The following is a 23060-nucleotide window of genomic DNA, read 5'->3' as shown; positions in this document are numbered from 1 at the left end:
CCCCATGTAGAAGTATTTCTGACAATTCCTTTTGATCTTAGGGTCTTTGTCAGAGTGTCGAAAGGTAGCTTTAATGCTTGTCATAGAACCAACTTTGCTAGAGAATACTTGCCTTTTCTTGCTTCTAAAAATATAACACAAGGGGAAACTAAAAGCAAGGGGAGAATGTCCTTGAATAAGAGATGGTCTAAGAGAGAAGGTGGCAGACTCGACAGAGAAAGTGACTTTTAGGCTGGATGCGGAGGAGAGTGTGTAGGGGAGGAAATTCCAGGTGGAGGGAAGTCCAAGTACAGGGGCATCTGAAAGGGTATGCCATGTTTTAGGAACAGCAGAACGTACGAGAGGCTAGGAGTGATCAAAGTAAGTGCTGGCGCCAGAACATGAAGGGCTCATATGCCAGGGTAAGTAGTCTAGGGTCTACCAGGCAAATAAGCAGAGGCCACGTGATTAGACTAATAAGGTATTTGTGATGACCATACGGAAGACAGAGTAGAAAGCCTAGATGAAATCATTCAGGGGCTATTGATACAGCTTGTTAGAGAGATGAGGGCAGCTCAAAGGGGATACAGAGGAGGTATAAATTGATCAAACAGAAGTGACAGTTTGTGGGGGCAGAGAAAGCTGATTTCCAGGTTTTTGACTTGTGTGACCGAGATGATAAAGCATTTGTAAAAAAGTAGCAGCAGTCTGTGGGGTGGGGAAGAGGGCAGATAATGAGTTCATTTGGGCCATATTTTATACTCTAGATACCTGTGTGATATTTTGAGAGAGAGAATTCATATGCATTGGAAATACACATCTGGGGCTGAGCAGAATTCTAAGTTAAGTTGCAGATAAGAGATGTGGGAACTCATCCCATTTTGGCAATAATATTAGCAGTGTATGAAGTGATATTATATATATACTAGTTGAAATTATAGGCTTGGACGGCATTGCCTAGGAAGAATATGTAGTGTGATGAGAGACCAAGGATGAGACTTATTACTTAAGGTAGAAATATACAATGGAGTCATGCTCTCCAGGTTTGTATCTTGGCTCTGTCACTTTACAAGCTGTGGGCCTTGGGAAATTAATTTCTTTGTGTCTCTCTGTTCCTTGGTAATGTAGGAATAGTACCATTAAATGACTCATGGAGTTTTTGTATTCAATGGTATGATACATAATGGTATAATACCATACTTAGAGCCCTGCCTGGCAGTTTTAGCACAAAATGATTAGTGCTATTATTAAGTGAAGGAGCCAGTGAAGAAAATCAAGAAGGGATCAGAGATATACAAATGGGCTATCACAGATACTAGAAGAGGGTTTCTAGGAGTGAGTGGTCACAGGGTCAAGTGCTATAGAGGTCAAGTGAGACATGGGTTAAAAAAAAGACATGGAATTTTGAAAAATAGGAACTAATTATTAATATACGAGAGAAATGTTTTGGATTAGTAGGTGGAAAAAACCTAGAAAATCAGGTGACAGAAAATGAGCAACAACACAAAAGAACTTGTATAGATTTAGTTTCTTGGGCAATTTAGTGGTAAAGGAAATAATAGTGTGGCAGCCTGAGGGAAAAGCTGATTTGGGAAAGGGTAGCTTTTATTATTTTTGTTTTTAGGATAAGGAGTTTAGATCAGAGTATGTTTGTAGGATAAAAGATGAGAGCAAGTTGAAGAGAAATTGAAGATGAGAGCGACAGAAGCCAGAGTCCTAGAGAGTCAGGTCCCAGAGCACAGGTCAGCTTTGAGAAGTGGAGACCTCTTCTCCTGACACAACGGTAGCTGATGCGGTGAGTCTCTCTCGATTAAAACAAAAGGGTGGGGGGTAGGAATTGAGGGAATTCAGGCCTGATAAACTTAATTTTCTTTGAAGTGGGAAATTAGGCCATCTACCAAAATCCAGTAGCTTAATTGAAAGAGGTGAAGAATGTGAGAATAAAATCGGGGACTAAACAGGGACAAGAAAAAGGACTCCTAAGCAGAGTTCAACTCTACTTAGGAAATAAGTGACACTTAAAGCTTTCAAAATGGAAAGCTTTTCAACTGTTTCTCCTCATGAGCCCTTCAGATTTATGATCCAAGGTTGACAGAGAGGCATGATGCGTTTCCTAGCATATGGAGAGAGGAGGCTGAAGATGAAAGGATGTTGCCATTTCTACCATGAAATGGATAATCATGCCCTCCTACCAAATTTGGGGGCGAAATGTCATGAGTTTGACATCCAACAGCAGAGCAGGTGAAAAGCCAGAATTCTGGCAGCACTTTCCCTGTGCAAGTATTTGTATGTTCTGTTCCAAACTAACAGTTGCAGTAGCCTTGTAATTGAAGCACTAAAACAAGATTTTTGAGAACAGTATGATTCAGATCACATTTATTTTTAGAGCTGGAATTCAGAAAATAATAATGATGATAATAATAGTCAGGTGGAGTAGGGAATGGGGAAATTTAGTAAAGTGGATTGATTGGTGGAGAACACTGAATCTCATGATTGGAAGTTTTGATTAGCTCTCACAGGCTACCAGGAGGCATCAAAGTATGAAACTGATGGAATCAAAACCATGTTTGAGGGAAGATAGTTCTGGCAACTGTATGAAAAAGACTAGTTTCTTACCTACTATCTGTTGTTCAGGGTGTCCCATCATGAAACCTGCTGGGTAGGGCACGTGGCCCACACTGGTTCTAGCAGTTATCTCTAGGGTGCCTATTGAGTTTTCTGGGCCTATATGAGGATTAAACAGGGATGGGAAATGTTGGAGAGAACCTTATTTGGGTAGGAGAGAACCTAGAACAGATACCAGAAACAGTGATGACAGAACCAGATAACTTATAATTATCTTCATTTTATCATCCCCTAGTCAAAAGCTGTTTTAGTACCACAGAGAGGACGGTAACTGATGAGGGTGTGGAAATAACAAATCTAGGATTTAGTTCCAGGCAGTCTGACTCCAGGGCTGGCATCCTTAACCACTAAGCTATACGCCATTACTTTAGAAGTGATAAAACATTTTATAAATTTTAACTACTGTTTCCCAATTATGGTACCCTAATCTAGGAATTACTGCTGAATACTATTTTCTATGTAAAGTAGTAGTAAACAAGTATCCCTTGTACTAATAAGCTACGTGGTTACTTAATAGGCTAGGGACCCTTTGGTTAGGCGCTCTCCAAGTACCCAGAGGAAAACAATGAATGTAGAGTTAATGGTTCTAGAAGTACTCCAGATCTGAAAGATCCAGAATGCATTGCAGGTGATTAATTTTCTCCATAGTCTGGTGACAGACTGGAGACCTCGGGCCCACACTAGGCTAGGTTTCTGTCTCCACTCCAAGCACCCCGTATATAGCTACACATCACTCCGTAACAGTTGCCTTTGTGTCTTTGCTTATGCTATTCCTTCAACTGAAGGCCCTTCTCTGCCTGGTGATAACTAACTTATCCTTCAAGGCCCAGTTCAAATGTCATTCTATAAGTGGATGAACTAAACAAAGGAGAAATAATGACCCAGCAGGGCCTTGGGGGTTCTCACAGTTGTTCCTAAGTGGAGAATGAACAACAACAATAAAGACGGTGGGGATGGGGGGGGGGGTTTGATCAGAGACAAATGAAGACAGCAAGAATATGGTAGTCCCTGAAGAGGAGAGAAATGTGGTCATACATTTTCCAGTTGTTCTCTAGAAATTACAAGTAAAGCAGCATTAAAAAGGAGAAAGCAAACTGGACTGGGAACCAAGAGACTTACATTCTAGTTCTCTCGTCTGAATCCTGGGATGTCTTTTCCTGGCTTGAGGGGAGTTGGACTTGATTTTTTAAAATCCCTGGTAACTCAAACCTTTCTCTGTGCTAGCAGCAGAAAGCTATTAATTTGAAAACAAGGACAGAAAATTAAGTATTTAATGAAGAGAATGACCACAACTTTGGTTTGTTTTTCAATGTGGACTTCTTCTCAAATCTCAAGTAAATCAAACTTAACTACTAGTGAAAAAAAAAGATCTGTTAACCAACAAAATTTTCCTATGTAACACTGAATTTTTCTAATGCAGCAGAAAACTTAGATTGGACATTTGTTGCCATGCTCAGCTAAGCCTCAGTCATAGCTAGAGGCACAAGATTCAGAGTGTAAGCTAGTGAGAAATCAAGCCCAGTGAATGGCAACTATTTAATGGAGAGTAAGGCTTGAGCTGCATCTGATTAACAAAGAACTCAGTAACTAGTTTATAAATTCTTTCCAGTAAATTCAGATCACAATCCAGTAAATTGGCCATGAACATTCTTACATGCAAGGTAAACCCAAATCTGACTTGCTTTCTAATTTCCAGGAGACGCTGAACATAAGCCATATATCTGTGGGGACGCGGATTCTGCCTCTACTGTTTTGGATGGAACCGAAGACTACCTCATTCTGGCCTGTGATGGCTTCTATGACACCGTGAACCCTGACGAGGCAGTGAAAGTTGTGTCTGACCACCTGAAGGAGAATAATGGAGACAGTAGCATGGTTGCCCACAAATTAGTTGCATCAGCTCGTGATGCTGGGTCAAGTGATAACATCACTGTTATTGTGGTATTCCTGAGGGACATGAACAAAGCTGTAAATGTTAGTGAGGAATCAGATTGGACAGAGAACTCTTTTCAAGGAGGGCAAGAAGACGGTGGGGATGATAAGGAGAATCATGGAGAGTGCAAACGCCCTTGGCCTCAGCACCAGTGCTCAGCACCAGCCGATCTAGGCTATGATGGGCGCGTGGATTCATTCACTGATAGAACTAGCCTGAGCCCAGGGTCCCAAATCAACGTGCTGGAAGACCCAGGCTACCTAGATCTCACACAAATAGAAGCAAGCAAACCTTACAGTGCCCAGTTTTTGCCACCAATTGAGATGTTTGGTCCTGGTGCACCAAAGAAAGCAAATCCTATTAATGAGCTAATAATGGAGAGAAAATCAGTTCATTCATCATTGCCTGAACAGAGTGGTGCTGGAGAGTTTCCCTCTTTTAATTTGGGTTCAATAGGGCAGCAGATAGACAGAATGGAGAGCTTGTCTCCTGTCTGTCCTAGGTTGGAAGATGAACAATTTAAATTCCTGGGAAAGAGAGTTTCCAGATTGTCTCATTTAAGCTATCATTATTCAAAGAGACGGCACGGATTCAGGTTTAATCCAAAGTTGTATTCATTTATGTCTGCTCAAGAGCCTTCCCACAAAATAGGCACTAGTCTGTCCTCCCTTATTCGAAGTGGGAAGAGAACTAGGGTGTTCAGAAGTTTTCTGCCGTGGAGGCAAAATATTTGGAAAGGATATAGTGCAAACATGATGAGGAAGCTCAGAAAGAGTAATGATATTCCAGACCCAGGTCTTCCCTGGAGCTATAAAATATAATACTTCCTCCTTAAAGTAGGCTAGCTAGCTCTCCCCCAATAAAAACACACTGTCAGAGTAGAAACAAGGTAGACATTTCTGAAATATATGTGCTTCATTATGAAACCATGGATGGCTCAATTCTTAAATGTAAATAGATCTCTAGGAAACTCAAAGTAGTGTTTTCAATCTAAAAAAAAAAAAAAAGTATTGGCGGTTTCACTAGCAAAATTATATACAACTGGTCCCTGTGATGTGTCTCCACACCTACATACGACCCCCACTTTACTACCCCTTCACATCACTAGTGGAAGCTTGTGAGTTAGTTATTTTAGTCCGGATATCTAGTGTTGAAATCTCAATGCAGGTGAAATCTGGTTTGATGTGCCTAATATATCTATGGAAAACTTAATGCAGAATCAGATTTAGTTGGGGGATGTTCCTCAAAAGACTGGGGACTATGAGGAGAAACCCTCCCCTCTTTTTTCGGTTGGTAAAAGACTTAAAAGCCATATGGGTTTTAATTGGTTTCAATGAAAGTAGAAAACTAGTATAAAAGTGTCATATAATCAAAAAGATTTACTGATTTTTTTTTCCTGTAACATAAAAGATAAAAATTTTCTGAATTAAAAAGTACTTCCTAGGGCTATGTAGCTATTTGGGAGTTTCATAACCTGTTATGGTGCTTTTGGTGGGATTTTTATTATTTGTCATTTTAGAAGACCACTGTCAACTGGTTTTAACCTATGATGCTATGATGTTTCTCACTGTACCTTCATCTCAGGAATAAAACTGGTTTAATGGAGATGATGTTAGGTACAAATATACTAAAATCAAGTTGCCATTTAAAAAAGAAAAATCAAATAGTATTTGTTTTTTTCTCCCTTAAGTTCACAGACAGCAAAGGCACATACTACTAGAAAATAAAAAGTGGCTTCGGAGAATGAAAAATACTGGTTTTAACTTCTCTAAAATTTTTTCCCCCAAGGGAATGAAATAACTGGTGTGAAAGAGGTTGAAAGTACTGCCTAAAGTGAGCCCAGAGGCCAAGTGCAAAGGAGAAGGCAGGTAAACGGAGACTGAGGTCTAGTTAGTTATAAAAGGAGAAAGTGCCACAGTCCTGCCACATGCCACTGCAGACTGCAGAGAGGACGTCTTTCTCATTTCAGTAGTTACTTCTATTTGATAATTTGAAGTTGTCTGCTTTTTGCCATTTCTGTAGTTTCAAGCTAGAAGTGTATCTTCAACCAGAGACAGCAAATAAACTACTAATCAGATTCATTCAGTGAAGCAGCCTCTGATTCTCTTGAGAATCATGAATATCACCACATGACCGGATCTTTCCTCCCCTAGTCAGCTATGGACCAGCCATGCAATAGATAAGAGTGGCACCCTCACTCACACCACTGGGGAGCACCAAATGCTCTTGCCGAGAAATGTCCACTGCTTCTGTTTTTACAAAAAAATACAATTGTTAATGTGTTATTATTGTTAATGTTCCCCAGACCCATAATGGAAACTCAAATTCCTAGACTTTAAAAACAAAGGCCCATAGCATATTCTGGGTGCCAGTATCACTATATAGCAAATACATAAAAACTTCACTTTGGCAATGATGATTGTTAATCTATAGATTTTATTTTTAAGAATTTGGATATAAGTAGAGATTTTCGGTATTTCTCTTGATTTTGAAGTCATTTATTCTTTTTCTCAAGTCTTGTGATATATGGCTGAGGAGGGAGTAAACATGGCTCCAACTATAGTACCAGAATCTTTTCACCAACCTGATGTTTGACCCCCATACACAGATCTCACTCACATCTGTCATTTTCTGAAGCCTAGATCTTGTTAACAACCCATCAGGTGCAGTGTCAGTTTCAAATCAAATTATCTAAGGAAACAAGAAAACAGGCAGCAGAATATTGGTACACATTATAGTCCAAAGCACTTATCTAAATTAATTTTTAAAGATTTTCTGTAGTTGTCCATTGCTACTATTTTTGATCAGAATAAAGAAGGTGAAAGATACAAATGATAGGTTTTTTTCAGTGGGGAAAAATGGTTGGATGAAACTCAGATGAACACAGACCACATCTTTAAGGGTCTGAATTTTGTAGATCTGACTATATAAGCAGTGTTAATTCCATTTTTCACACCAGTAGCCCTCTAGAAAATAAAGCAAAGTAGTTCTAGTGTGGTCAACTTATAAACCAATATTGTGAAAAATAGCAACTATTCATTTGTTCACAACATGCATATAGAGTAGTTAGGTACCATTTGTAAGGTAAGTCCTTTAAAATTCTAGAATATCAAAGTAGTGGTTATTGGTATGATATATGCTGCTCTTGGTTCTATAAACTAGGTAAAAAGCAGTGCTTTGTGAAATGCAGTGTTATATCTTAATGCCACTGGTGATAGAAAGCAGTTCCCTTCAGTTCAAATCCTGTGCCCTTATTTGCTGCTTGCTAATGTAAGCAATAAGTACCCTTCTAACCAATGGTATCTACACATTCTGTAACTTGTATTTAATGATGGTGTATCTGGTGATTGTAAAAATATTAGACAGTATAAAAGTACATATAATATATATTAACTGTTAATGCTGAGGTAATAGTCTGTGAATTACGTGTTTTGTACTTTAATTGTGTAATTTAGTGGTGGTGAAAATCCTACACTCAATCCTTAAGAGTGACGGTATCCCTTTTTCAATTTAACGTGATCTGCATCAATTTGTTTGCCTGCTAAAAAGTGTTGTTAGAATAGGAAATAATAAAACAAATATAAACAAGAAAGTGTAGTACTCGTTAGGGAAACAGACTTCAAGTTACCAAATGAAGTCATTACAAACTCCTTGTACATTCACTGTGAGTTTCAAAGGGAATCAGTCCCTAACTTAAAGGTTTCCTTTGTTCACACTTTCTAGATGTGTACTTTTGAGGGATCTGAGGTTTAGCAACATTACAGCACCAAACACTGGGGCAATTAATCCCACTTACATCTGTGCTAAAGAGGATGGTGGAAACACATATGTATATACCTTTTCTTTACCTAGAAGTGCCATCCACTGTCCTTGAATTAGTAAGATTAAAGTTTCTGTTGCATTTAAGTTAATTAGGAGGATCCTTGAAAGTAACACCTTTTCCAAGGACAGTGTCAACAATGTCAATGTCAACACTGAGTCTGATTCTGACCACATTTATAGTGGTATAATGTCAACGTGGTGGTATAGTGTCACTCTGCATCTTCACGACAACCATACTCCATTGTTGGAACACTGCCAGTAAGAAGTGCAACATCGGACGGGCAGATGAAAATGATGCATAAAGAAGTTCAGTGTTTACAGATAAAACTGCTGTGGTTCAAGTACTTCCTTCCCCATCAAAGGCTTCCCAAGGCTTTGTGAGAAAGTGATTTATAAGTTATTTTAGTGTTTAATTTATTCATTCGATGACCATTCTCGCCTACGCAAGGCCATAAAGGGGGATACTATAGCTTTGGTCACATCATTATTTTGGACAGTTTTTCTCTGAGTCATAAATTAGCAAAAGAACATACTTTTTTCACCTTTTACCCACTCTTCTGTTCTGACCTGTGAATAGCTTAAAAAATTTTTTTTCGAAATAAGATACCACCAGTATTATTACATGACTATTTTCCAGACAAATGGTACTGTGTTGAAAAATAATTGTTACTTCATCTAGCAGCATTTTATCTTCTATTTTGAAGACTACTTATTGTACTAATTAGAAAAAGGGAAATAAGACTGGGAACTCCAGACTGACATAGCAGTTGTTCTGGAAAAGGAACTACTCTAATAAACTCTGATGTATTAGATAATCCACAGATACATCATTGTTAACTCTTATTCTAGGTGCTCTTCGGTGAGAGACAGGCTTTGTTCCCTTGTTCGTGACATTTCTCTGCAAAGAATTCTCTATGGAGTGAAGTGAATGAAGTGAATCATTTCTTACCAAGTAAATTTACCAATTTACAAACCTGCTCTACAGCTCACTTTTGAGTTCAGTTGTAATCATGAGTGATCCTTCATATTTTATTAAAACTGTTCATTCAGGTTAAGACATATGTTGAAATTTTGCCAATACCTTAATAAAACCCAGCAATTTAAAACCACGAGTCATTTGTCTTTTCATTTCAAGGGAAGATAATTTACTTAGTGCTAAGGTTACTTATAGCAACGATGACCTTCAAACCAAGCACAACTCCTAATCTAGATTAATTCAGACTCCGCAATGCAAGTCTAAGCAGGAGGAAAGGCCTGCCCATTTTCAGGTGTAAAAACAATTCACCAAACAATCTACCGCCCTACACAAGATGTGTCATTTCAACAAAATATATAGAGCCATATGAAAACCAAAAAAATGTGTTCTGAAGACTGAGGAAATCATCAGAACCAGACTCCGACCCTTAATGGCCAAAGCAATCTTGAGAGACAACAACAAAGCTGGAAGTATCACAATCCCAGATTTCAAGATATACTCTAAAGCTGTAGTAATCGAAACAGTACGGCACTGGCACAAAAACAGACCCAGTGATCACAGAACAGAACAGAGAGAGCCCAAAAACCCACAAGGTTAATCTATGACAAAGGGTAAAAATACACAAGAAAGAAAAGTCTCTCCAACAAATGGTGGTAGGAAAACTGGACCACACTCTTTACATGATACACAAAAATAAACTCAAAACGGATGAAATACCTAAATGTGAAACCTGAAACCAAAATAATTTCATTTATATGTGGAATCTAAAAAACAAAAAGTAGAAACAGACCCATAAATACAGAGAACTGATGGTTGCCCGAGGGGAGGGGAGTGGGAGATACAGGCTTTCAGTTATGGAATGATTAAGTCACAGGGATAAAAGCTGCAGCATAAGGAATACCATCACTGGTACTGTAATAGTGTTCTATGGGGACAAACGGTAGCTGTCACTTGGGAGATTAGCATAATGTATACAGATGTTGAATCACTATGTTGTGTACCAAATATAAGTCAAAGAAAAAATATACAACTCTGAAAAAAACAAAAACTACAAAAAAGAACCAGACTCTGTTATGGGGACAGAGAATTTAGAGTAACTATGGTTAATATGTTATGGAAATGGTGGACAACGTATGCAAGATCTTATGGGTGATTTCAGCAAAGAGAAACTGTAAGTAGAAATGCTAGAAATGAAAAATAACAGAAAATGAATGCTTTGGACTGGCTCATCAGTGGATTGTACCTTGCCAAGGAGAGAATCGGTAAACTAAGATAAATCAACATAAATTATCCTAATTGGAAAAGGCATGTGCATGCACACGTGCACGTGGGCACACACAGAGTGAAGGGAAAACAAAGACAAACTCAACAGAACATATAAGAGCTGTGGGACAATATCAGTCTAACATATGCATAATTGGAACCCTTGGAGGGGAAGAGAAAGAATAGGGCAGAAGAAATACTTGAATGATGGCTGAGAATTTCTGAAAATTTAATGACACCTCGAACCGTAGATCCAAGAACCTCAGAGAATACAGAGCAGGATCAACACCAAAAACACACACCTAGGAAAAAGAAATCTCTTCCGGATGGTTTCACTGGTAAATGCTACCAAATATTTAAAGAATAAATAACTCCAATTCTATACATTCTCTTCAGAAAGAAAAGATTTGTAAAAGGTCAGCATTACTCTGATACCAAATCAGATGAAGACAGAAAAACTAAACTACAGACCAATATCCCTCATGAATATAGATGCAGAAATCCTCAGCAAAATATCAGCAAACCAGTATCACTTATTAGAATGGCTAAAATAAAAAAATGCTGACACTAGCAAGTGTTTCTAGGATGCAACTAGAATCCTTCTATGTTGCTGTTGATAATGTAAAATGGCAGTGCCGCTTCTCAAAAAGTTCAGCAGTTTCATGTAAAGTGAAGCAGTACTTACCATGTAACTCACTGAGATGAGTTCTGACATCAACTACCCAGAGTTACACCAAACTTCACAGTTTCAGGGCTAAGTCCTCTCACTTCAAACACCAGCTGCCAAGTTTGGGGCTCCCAGTCACCCTCATTTCTGACGAATTGACTACAAAATTGGGGGTTCCCACCATCCTCCCTCAGGTTTGAAAATTGCTAGAACGACTCACAGAGCTCAGGGAAATACTCTACTTACAATTACAGTTTTATTATACAAAAGGATACACACCAAAACCAGGCAAAAGAAAGGACACAAAAAATGAGGTCTAGGAGAGTACCCATGTGAAGGTTCCTTGTGATCAGGGCACTTTTTTCCTCCCGAAACAATGGAGGACAATACAGGATACTGCCTACCAGGGACGCTCATCTGAGCTTCAGTATCCCCAGGTTTTACTGGGGTTTCATAAGGTAAGTGTGACTGACTCACTGGCAATGAGGCTGAACTATTCAGACTGATATGAAGTGACTGCAGCCCCAATCCTCTAATCCCATGATTCGTCTATCTAGTGTGCCAGCCCCGTCCAGAGTTATCTCATTAGCATAAACTGTCAGGACCCACCATAAACAACAAAGACACTCCTATCATTCCGGAAATTCCAAAGACTAAGAGGCTATACCCCAGGAACCAGAGACAAAGGCCAGCCAGATTCTTAATATTACACACCCAGCAATCCCATTCCAAGGCATATATATTCCTCTAGAGAATGAAAGCTCATGTTCACACAAAAATCTGTACACAAATGTTCATAAGATTCATAATCACCCTGAACTGGAAATAACCCAAATGTCCATCAAAGGGTAAACTGTGGTACACCCGCACAGTGAACTACTGCTCAGTAATAAAGGAATGAAGTACACAAGGTGGATGAAACAACAGCATTTTAAGTGAAAGGCTAGCTATGAATTCTACTTACATGACTTTCTGGAAAAGGGAAAACTAAAAGGACAGAGAACAGATCATGGTTGCCAGCAGTTGTGGGGGGTGGCGGGGAGGATTTGCCTAGCATGAGGGAATTTGGAGGGTGACTGAACTGTTCTATGTAGTATTATGGTGGCAGATACACATGACTCTGTTATTTGGCAAAACCCACACACACTGCATTATACCTCAAAGACTGAATTTTAATGTCTGTAAATTTAAAGGTCAACCAGGATATGTGGCGAGGACAAAATGCAGACTAGAACAGATGAATCTTACTTTATTACAAATGAATCATAAAATCACACTGAAGAGGATGGTGCGGAAAGGAACTGAAGTAACTCTGAATCTTAGGACCTAAACTAACTTCGGGGAAGCGTGTGACATGATACCGAAGGCTAAAAACAAAAACCTGTATGCCAACCCTTTAACTGTAATTGGTAAATCTGTTCCTCACAAGGGTCATAGGTCAACAGTTCTGAAACTGCTTGGTTTGCATATTACAGTAGAACAAGTAAATATACTGTAGCTAATGAGAGCCAGGCTGTTAGAGAAAGATATAATAAATAAAAGGAAAGCTAAAATGAGCACTGTGGAATTGGGACTGGTATTGTACGTATCAATACAAACTCATGGTTTGTCTTCTTAAAACATATTTACATATATGTACATACAAAGATCTATAGAGCTGTGTTTACACAAGTATACAGGTGGTTTCTATTCTACCCACCGAGAGGGACTAGACGCAGTGACACTCTAGTCACGGTAAGCACACCTTAACATCCCCATCTTACTTTCTAAATACCACTGTCCAAAAAAAAAAAAAAGAGAGAAAAGACATGGTAAGCCTGGAGCACCTGGTGGGGGGAGAGGAGGGAAAGGAGGGAGGATGGGAAGAAGGATGGAACTCACCAAAAGGATACAAAAGCTAACCTGAATTTTCAATAGCCAAAACTGGAACAAACTGAACTGTAAAATAATAATATTGGATCATAAAGAATAAAATGAATATCTACAAGTCCAAACTGATAAATAAGTGGTTGAATAAAAAAACTAAATGGGGAAGAAGGGACAACTTTTCCCTACAGAATCTAATAATAAATGTATAAGAAATCAGGGAAAGAGAAAACCATCAGAACACTGCAGTAATAACTGTTGTAGGCAAGATCCACTGGCGGGTGCTAAAATTATTAAGAGATAAAGCAGGAACAGAATATTTGCATAGCTCAAAGTATTTGCCCCAAATATTTACTAATTACAAAAAGAAAAACGATAAATAGTGGGAATCCTGGCAGACATCACCTTGACCAAGTAATTAACATCATCAAAAATAATTATCTGCATTATATAGCCCCTGAGACAATGCACTAAGAAGGGCACATCACCTCTGTGGCAGCTTTTCCAATAATGCTTCATCTCAGTTAAATATGAGAAAATACCAAACCCATAGAGGGGAACAGTCTATAAAATAACTGGTCTCTTTTAAAATGTCAAGGTAAAGACAAGGAAAGACTTAAGGAACTGTCATTGACCAGAGGAGCCAAGGGAAACATGACCACTAAATGTACTGTGGGATGCTGGACTGGATCCTAGAACAGAAAAAGGACATTAGTGAAATAACTGGTGAAATCTGAACAAATTCTGTAGTCAACAGTACGGTAAACAAGACTAATTTTCTAGTTTTCATTACCGCTCTACAGTTATAGACGTTAACAAAAGCAGAAGCTGAGTAAGCTGGGTAACGGGTAATGGGAACCCTCTCAAGAGTTCTGTATCTCTTTTGTAATTCTAAAATTATCTCAAAATAAAAAGTTAAAAAATAGGACAGTCTTTAGCTTTTTAATTATTAGGTATAAAAATGCTGGGTTTGGTTCAAGTGTGATGAATTAAAAAATGTACTAGGACCAGCAATTCAATCCATCCTTGCCAGGGGTGTTGAACCTTGATAGAATCACCCACCCTCCCTGAACTGCACGTTTCTCTGTCAAATGGGTATGACACTCAAATCATCTACCTCAAAGGTCACTTAAGGATTCAATGACACAGTAGGTCAAAGCTGTCCAGAAACAGTATGTGCACAATGCAAGCATTAACTACTATATCCTTAGGTCTAAGAGAACACATTTATTAAGAAGAAATTTTCCAGGAACAAACAGGAGATAAAAATACCAAATACTAGAGGCTCATGGCCGGCTCAGTCAGTAGGGCATGTGATGCCTGATCTCAGGGGCATGAGTTCAAACCCATGTTGGCAGTAGAGTTTACTTAAAAAACAAAAACAAAACTAAATACTGAAATAAGGTAATGGTGGAAGGAAAGACTAAGAGCTACTATGCTCTTCAGCTAAAAGGGGAAAAGTATAAAGAAAATAAGAAAGAAAGAAAAAAAGAAAAGATGGGGACTGTTCGGATATACAAAGTGCCAGAAAGTAGCAGCAGAGTAGAGGAACTCATGAAGCACAGGCCGCAGGTGATGCCAGCTACAAGCAGGAGAATGGGGGAGGGGGTCTCTTTTGAGCCAAATCTCTTGCAGACCAGATCAGGAACAACCAATGGGGAGAGGGAATAGGAACTGGTATGTTCTGCTGTGTCTTCTCTCAGTCCCGGCTACCTACAATCTAGCACAGCCAAAGCAGGCGGACCACACCAAGGAAGAGGGGAAACACAAAGCTTCCTGGCACCACTGAGGACTCTGGTGCAGACTTAATATATAACATGGCTAGAAACTGGGAAAGGAATTCTATTTTTCAAAGATCCCACTACTAAAAGCTAACAGGTCCTTCATCTTTGAAGAAATCTTTTGGTCGTTCAGGCTTATGATTCTGTAACGGGATAGTAGCTGCCCGTCACCTCATGCCGCAGAACGAAGCACAAAAGAACTAATCAAATGTTTCATCTTTTTGACTTAAAAATCATGCTTTTTAAGCCTAAACCTTCTATACTAAGAACACATTAAGTTCCCATTAATATCAACAGAGCAGAGGCCACCAAATTTTATCTGTAAAGGGTGTGAGGGTAAATATTTCAGGCTCTGGGCCCCATAGGCTTCCTCAGGGGTTACTCTACTTGTAGGGCACAAGCAGCTACTGACAATCCATACATGAATGGACGTCTACTGTGTTTCGGTACCACTTTGTTTACAAAAACAAACAGTGGTAGGGATTTGGCTCAAGGACAGTAGTTTGTCTACCTAGAGAGAATGCCAGATACTTGTTAACTGAATCCCAAAGGTCTTCTTCAATGGACTGTGAGAATTTATATATGCTGCATATTTCTTACTATTTTAAAATTCTCAAACAACATGACTTCAAGTGAGCTGGAGCCCAACAAAATAGACACAATTTTCTTCACCACAGAACTGCTTGTGAGTACTCAGGATATTCTCTCCTTTAGCTACTTACCAGTTTGTTTTTGATTTTTGGTAAAACCTGTTGTCAACTTTAATTACAAAATAGAGGATTTTATACCAGGAAGGCAGGTTGAATATCATTTCTTTAGAATGTTGCATTTTTTGCTTTTCAAGAGAAAGATTTTATTCTTAAATATGGAATCAGAATATGGTACAAATAGGTTCCTAAAATACATGAGAATATACCACTTAAGCTCAAAGTATTGTCCCTCCAAAGTTTTTGTGCAACTAAATACCTTCAATTTTTCCTTCAGCTGTAACAACCAAAAATAGTCTTGCTGACATAGTGAATTCAAACTCTACCAAATTAAAAGGGTCTCAACCAGCTCTCAATTCATCTAAAATAAGGGCAGCACTCCTGATTGTTTTTATACATAACTTGAAAGCATAAGAAAAGCCAGAAAAATACTCAAGATCCAAATATACCACGATGCAAATATCACGATCCCAATCTAGGGAATCCAGACTAAAAAAACCCCTTAAGGTCATGAAAATTAAGAGCAAAGGTTAAGAACATTTGTGATTTAAAAACATGTTCCTCCTCCCAATAAAGGCCAGAGGGATGCCTCAATTTGCTACTACGTAGATTAATGACCCAAGAGAATCTTCTAATTAAACCACCCGTGCTAAAAGCATTTACAAGTAAATTACCCCAAATGAATAGTCTTTTCTCAGGCTTTTCTTAGCTCTTAACCGCATGCAGTTTTCCATATTTTGAAAACACATAGAATTATAAAGATACATGGGAAAGCACTGAGTTCTATATCAAATACAAGTTAAAAAAAGAGCTGGCAATAGCAAGATATTCAGAGTAGTCAATCGTATCTGTGTTTGTAGATTTTGACTGATGAGTCTCATTAAAAAAAAAAAATCTGATCAATCCTTAAAATGGTTTGCCCTCAACACTAGAGGTGCAAAATTCTTACATTATATTTTCATCCATTACAATGGAATATAGAGCTAAGAGAAAGCTAGATTAAAAATATGATTTCAACAGAATGCAATGAACAGAAATACATTTCCATCTAACAGACACGAAAACGTGTTAAAGCATGTATCAGTAATGCCGTAGAGTCCTGCATGGTCAACCACCTAGTAACTATACAACAGCAGGCCAACACTAAGCACGTTAGTAAGCGAATGCTAAATTTTTACTTCTTATATGATTATAGAACTTAAGTATTTCCAACTACCTTTTAAGGAGAAAAAGTACCCATATATATTACCAAGAGTCTAAGTAAGTCTCTTAATTTCCCCATGCATTTACTAACAGTCTACACAGCTTAACAGCCTCTATCATACACAGGCAATGTGAATAGAAAAAAACCCCAGGGACTTCCTGTCCCACTTTTAATAAATTGCAGAGGCATGATATTTTCTCAAGTTCATTTTATTAACAAAAAGTGTGAACCGTTTTGAACAAAAGCAAATCATGAATCACAGCATTTGGCAAGACATCAGACACGGGAAGTAAGTAAAATAGATGTAGCTGAGGCGCCTCTCACGTGTGTATTATATTCATGCTTCTTCAACAGTCTTATCAACTTTCAGTGTAACTTTCACGAATAGTATAGCAGCTCAAACACAAATGCAGGAGCCCGGTGGAAAGTCTGGCAATTAGTTTAGGCTAACTGGGTATGAAAGTAAACATTATACCACAGTTTCACGTAAACCACTGTGCAATATGTATGAATCTTTAAACGTATTGACACTGAAACCAATGTCCAACTAATGAAAATAAAAGAGAAAAGGAAAAAAAAAAAGAAATAATCTTAAACGATCTTCCATGTGTTTGTATGACTGGGAAACATAACCAATTCACATGAACTGCACTCATTTAAAATTATATTTGTAAAAGTCATACAACAGAAAGATTGTGCCAATAATCAGTGTGCCTGCACTTGAACAAACAAGGTAAATAACTTTAGTCAGCCAACGTACTCCAAAAAGGAGACTCAGTCTAGTTTTGCTTTAGTTATTCACATAAAGTATCTACAGGGCAGAATCTACACATAAGTAATTTTTCTGTTTCCTAATTTACAGGCATTAATGAAGCTATAAACTATGATTAAAACCCAGAATATAAACGTGGTCATTTAAACACAACTGAGCATCTAGCCACAGACAGAAGAGCACCGAGGGTTAGCAGTTCCTGAGCGCATGCACTGTCTCTACACACGGTGTGGCAGCTGTCACCGTTCTATTACAGGAGACGAACTGCCTTTGATGAATATACTAATTTACTAAATTAACTGAGGACTACACTGTTAATTCACTGCATTACACAGAATCTTCTTGAAGACACGCTGTTAATTTTTTCCTGCGTACTAATGTCATATACTACAATCATGCTACTTTCTAAAGTTTCAGAATTACTATTTCAGGTAGAGATGATGAAAAAAATAAGACCAAATCTGATTATCTGACAGATGACAAATGTGAGCACCGACTACAGCAAATCTCAGGGTCAGGGTAGCTTGCAAGTCAGTTCTCTTGATTTGAAAATTACCTTCCGCTGTTTCCGTCAGTATTAAAGCTGAGGTCTTCAGGGCCTATTTGCTCACCATCAGGAAAACTGGAATGGGTATCTAAGAAAAAATTTAAAAGCAGATAACAGTTTTTAAAGACCAGTATTTTCTTTTCCATGTCTTTAAATGATCTTACCAAGCTTATTATTTAAGCAACAAGGATGCAGTGGGCTGTAGACAAACCTCTGTCTTCACATAATTTGTGATCTAAGTCAAGCAAGCACAAGAGGAAAATAAGCGAGAAAAAGTAAAATGTGTAACACCCACAATCAGAAGAGGAAAGGCACTGCCTAACTGTGTCCTCCTAGGGACACTGTGGGAGCAGCTGAAGAAGGGAAGCGGGAATGAGGAGGAGGTACATACACTGAAGACTCACTCTATCAACATAGCATGTATTTTAAAGCAAATTAAATTGCACATGCAAATAGCACTACAGACCCATCAGCACTCAAAATAACTTGCCCAAAATTTGGCTGCTTCTTTCAGAAACAGAGAAAATTACTAAAAGTGTCGTAATACTTAAAAATCATCCAATCCTTAGCTCTGTTTTGAAAGATACCAGAACATGAGGGAAATCCGTAAAGTTCTAAAGGTAACAACTAGCATGAGCCTGACAGTGTTGTCGTTCCAGGGAGTCCTGCGGAGAACACTCAGACTGGCCATTAAGGTCTCTGGATAAAATACTGACAATGGGTGACGGATGTTAGCTAAGCTGTTCATCATTTCACATTGTATGCATCACATCAAATCATTAGGTTGTACTCCTAAAACAACAGCAAAAATACTAACAATGACTTTCTCTCAGTGAGTTTTATTCCTAAAACTATTTTGGGAGAAGAGGAAATTTAAAAAATGATGCTTCCATTAGCGAAATGCATTTCTAAGAAATCAGGAAAAATCTTTTAAAAAGTTACCTAATAGCTAGGCTAATATCTAGTAATATCTGAACCCTCCCCAGGGGTTGACAAACATTTTCTATCCAAGGGCACATAGTAAATATTTAGGCACTGCAGGCCACAAACTGCCTCTGTTGACAAGTCTTCTCAGTTTTGTTTTTGTTGTAAACAACTCCATACAACCTAAGAGCCAAGCTCGGGTCCCAGGCTGTCCTACAGCAGGCTGCTGACCCTGCCCCCCACGCAGCAGCCAGCAGGCATCAGACCAGCCAAAGAGAACCTAGCATGTTTTTTCAGTATTCACCATATAGTTTACCCCATAGAATGTTGTCTCACAAGTGACAATAATTAAAAAATAAAAAGAAGCAGAAACAAGAGAGAAGCAGCAGCAGCGACGTTTTCCTGATTGCTGGAAAAGGACACCAGGTGCTGCACCTTCATCTGGGGGCTGCGCCATGAAAGAGTCGTCGAATCCCCCCATGCTGGCGTGCTCTTCCTGCTCCTCGTTCTCAGTGTCACATTCAATGTCGCTGTCACTACTCATTCCTGGCAGGAAAGAAGGGCAGAGCATGTTTTTGACGAGAAACCACTGCAAGTGAAAGGAAAAGGAAGTCTCCTCATCTCCTAGACTGAGATTCCAAGGGAATTTTACACTGGATGCCAAGACCATGTAAGACACCAAACAAACAACAAGTGAAGAAGTAACCACATAAACCTCAGTTCTCTTCAGTTACTTAGAACGGTGGTTTTATTTTTGTTCTCAAAGATTAAAATTGCCCTTTCTACAGTATCTGCAAGTAGTAATTTGAGACCAGTATTAATTTCATTATACTGAGAACTTTTTTTCCAAAGCAAATAGTTTTTTCTAGAGACTTTTAATCCTTATTCAATATAAATGTAACCGCTTCCAACCTAAAACATATATAGACACATTTATACTTACATGTATGTGTGTGTATAAAAAATTCCAATAATTCTAGCAATAAATGAGGTACTATCCCATTTGGGCCTCTAATTTTGTTTTTATGTATATCAGTTGATTTTTAAAAGAAAAAATCTGCAGAAAGTACTTTTGTTTCAACAAGACAGTGATCAAGAAAATCTGAAAATCTTTCTGCTATAAACCCTTATAAATGCTAGAGAAAATATGAACTTAAAATATTAATTTAATAAACAGCCACATTTAAAGGAAAGAAGGGAAGTACACAGGTGCCAAAACAAATAAAGATAAGGAAAACTAATGGGTCAGATGCTACCATCTGATGTGAACATCTTTAACATTCCCTTGGACCCACCATAGAAAGGGAGTGACTGAAACTTCACTCCCTGCATAAAGCTAACATTTTTGTTTAAAAAAACAGACTAGAAAAAGTCTGCCTACTGAATACAGTTTCTTGTCTGTTTCTGCTGGGCTCAGCTCATCTCAGAACTCAAACGAAGCCCTGTGTGACTAATTTAGGTTTGGGATTTAAAGTTCAGGTTCAAATCTCAGGAAATTAACATAAAAATTGGTCAGGAGCTAGTGTTATTTAAATAAAGTAAATGTAAAATCTCTGGAGGGCAGGTTCTAGGTAAGATGGAATAAGCACGTTCCATCCCATCTTTCCCACTGAACAAAGCTATAAAACCTGGATAGAATGCATGAAGCAGCTATTTTTTTAAATGTCTTTTTTAAAGATTTATTTAAGAGCGAGAGAAAGAGAGCCCCTGAGTGCACAGGCCCGCTGAAGTGGGGGGAGGGCAGAGGTAGAGAATCCTCAAGCAGGCTCCACGCCTAGCACAGAGCCCCGTGCTCATGACCTGAAGATCATGACCTGAGCCGAAATGAAGAGTCGACACTCAACTAACTGAGCCACGCAGGTGCCCCGTGAAGCAGTTATTTAAGGACTTTGAAAAGTAAACAGGAACAGGCACATTGATGCAGGCCAGAACTTGAAGTACCACCAAACTGGCAGATTTATATAAAACCCACAGTCTCATAATATCATATTAAAAATATTTAGGATACAATCTCGAATTACTTCAGCACAAGAAGACCCAAGAAAAGACAATCAACAAACATTAATCAGTGATGGGGTGCCTGGGTGGCTCAGCTGTTAAGCGTCTGCCTTCGGCTCAGGGCATGATCCCAGAGTCCTGGAATTGAGCCCCACATCAGGCTGCTGGGAGTCTGCTTCCTCCTCTCCCACTCCCCCTGTCTGTGTTCCCTCTCTCGCTGGCTGTCTCTCTCTCCGTCAAATAAATAAATAAATCTTAAAAAAAACAAAAAAAAATTAATCAATGAACACTCTTGAAGCATTAAAAACAAAACAAAACAATTAACAAAACAAAAAACACACACACGAAACACACCTCTCTGGAGGGAAGCTTCCACAATCCTTATGATAACTCATAAGAATTGTCATGGGGGGAAAAAAAGAAAAGATTTTTTTAGGAGTGGGGTAGTTGGGGCAGAAAAATAATCTCAGAAAGGTATGTTCCAATCAAAATTTACAAAACAAACAGGTAGATAATCCACCTGAAATAAGAGTCAAACAGATACACAAACAGAAGGATAATACCATGAATTTTTCATAAATTGAAATAACGACCTGTTTAACATGAAAAAGGATAAATTTTTAAAAATTACTACACAAAAAAATAGAAAATAAAAATTAGTACAGACTTTCTAGAAACGAAAGATACAGTCATTAAAATTTAAATGTTAAATATTAATAGATGGATTTAAGAAGGTTGGAAAAGCGGTCAGCAAATTTAAAGACAGAAATGAGGAAATTAAACAGAATATTAAAGAAATAGGAGATGAAAATTATAAAAGTGATTAAAATATAAGGGAATAAATGGTAATAGTTCCAATTGTGTCAGACTGCCACAGAGACAGCAAAAAATTAGAGAGAGACAATACATTAAGAGAAAATGGTTGAGAATTTTCCAGAATTAATGAAACACATATGAACTGAATGAAAATAAAAATACAACATATCAAAATTTGGAGGATATGGCTATAGCAGTGCTTTTAAAAGGAAACAGTGCTTAAAAGGAAATTTATTAAATGCTTACATTAGAAAAGTAAAAGGTCTCAATGATCTAAACATCTACATTAAGAAACTAGAAAAAAAGAGCATATAAACTCAAACCAAATAAAAGAAAGTAAATAAAGAACAAATAAAGTTAACAGGAAACCAACACAAAAAGAAATCAGTGACACAAGAAGGCAGTTCTTTAAAATCAACAAAATTGAAAAGCTTCTAGGCAGACTAAGGAAAAAGGGAACAAAATTACTAATATCAGGAATGAAAGAGGTGACATCACAACAGAGTCTACAGACATTAAAATGATGATAAGGGAACAGTATAAACACCTTGATGCTCATGAAATCAAGAACACAGATGAGATGAACAAATCCTTTGATAGATACAAACTACCAAAGGTCACTCAGGTAGAAACAGACAATGTGAACAGGTATTTTAACTACTAACGAAATAGAACTTGTAGTTAAAAGAACTTCTAACAAAGAAAACGGTAGCCACAGATGGCTTTATGGGTGAATTCTTCTGTTTTCAAGAAGAGTTTGTGTAGTACTACTTCTCCCTTAAATATTGAGAAGATATAGGCTATTTGTATGGACATTTCTGAAATCTTGTTCAGCAAACAAAAACAAAAACAAAACAACCTTTCCTGCTGTAAAAAGCCAAATGTGATTCTTATAGTTTAGAGACAAAACAAGCTACTTCCATGAAGCACCACCTCCACCTTGTGGCCCTTCATGAAACTGTTGCTGAAAATCCTAAAACCCACATGAACTGAAATTTCTAGGTACAGGCACCAGTGTTTCTGAATTCCTGACAGATTCACAAAGAAATGGAATTCTATGGATTCTCAGGAATTCCCAAAATCTTATTCTTTAAATTCATTTTCAAACTCTTTACTCATTACAGATCTTTAAAACATTAATTTATAATATTTAAAAGAACTCTAGCCTATAGTGAATATT

At 38.0% G+C, this 23060-nt stretch overlaps 2 protein-coding genes across 18 annotated transcripts in view; one reads left to right on the top strand and one right to left on the bottom strand.

Annotated features, from left to right (window-relative positions):
* PPM1E (protein phosphatase, Mg2+/Mn2+ dependent 1E) overlaps window positions 1-6489 on the top strand; it is a 183796-nt gene extending 177307 nt beyond the window's left edge. For both annotated transcript variants that reach the window (XM_034641110.1, XM_034641109.1), the window contains exon 7: window positions 4301-6489. In XM_034641110.1, coding sequence (XP_034497001.1) covers window positions 4301-5358 — 1058 coding nt within the window. In that variant the 3' untranslated portion in view covers window positions 5359-6489. The remainder of the gene's footprint in view (window positions 1-4300) is intronic.
* The window catches only part of TRIM37 (tripartite motif containing 37), a 196066-nt gene that overhangs the window by 13719 nt on the left and 159287 nt on the right, over window positions 1-23060 (bottom strand). For 10 of the 16 annotated variants that reach the window (XM_034641097.1, XM_034641098.1, XM_034641108.1 and 7 more), the window contains 2 exons: window positions 19502-19612; window positions 18152-18230 (listed from right to left, as the gene is read on the bottom strand). In XM_034641097.1, coding sequence (XP_034496988.1) covers window positions 18152-18230; window positions 19502-19612 — 190 coding nt within the window. Of the gene's footprint in view, window positions 1-7095; window positions 7229-17016; window positions 18231-19501; window positions 19613-23060 lie in introns of those variants that run through there. The other 6 variants (XM_034641101.1, XM_034641103.1, XM_034641105.1 and 3 more) reach the window with 3 other exon arrangements.

Source organism: Ailuropoda melanoleuca, chromosome 13 (genome assembly GCF_002007445.2).
Source record: "Ailuropoda melanoleuca isolate Jingjing chromosome 13, ASM200744v2, whole genome shotgun sequence".
Taxonomy (NCBI): domain Eukaryota; kingdom Metazoa; phylum Chordata; class Mammalia; order Carnivora; family Ursidae; genus Ailuropoda; species Ailuropoda melanoleuca.
Note: the sequence above shows the minus strand (reverse complement) of the source record. Positions and strands in the feature narration are given on the sequence as shown.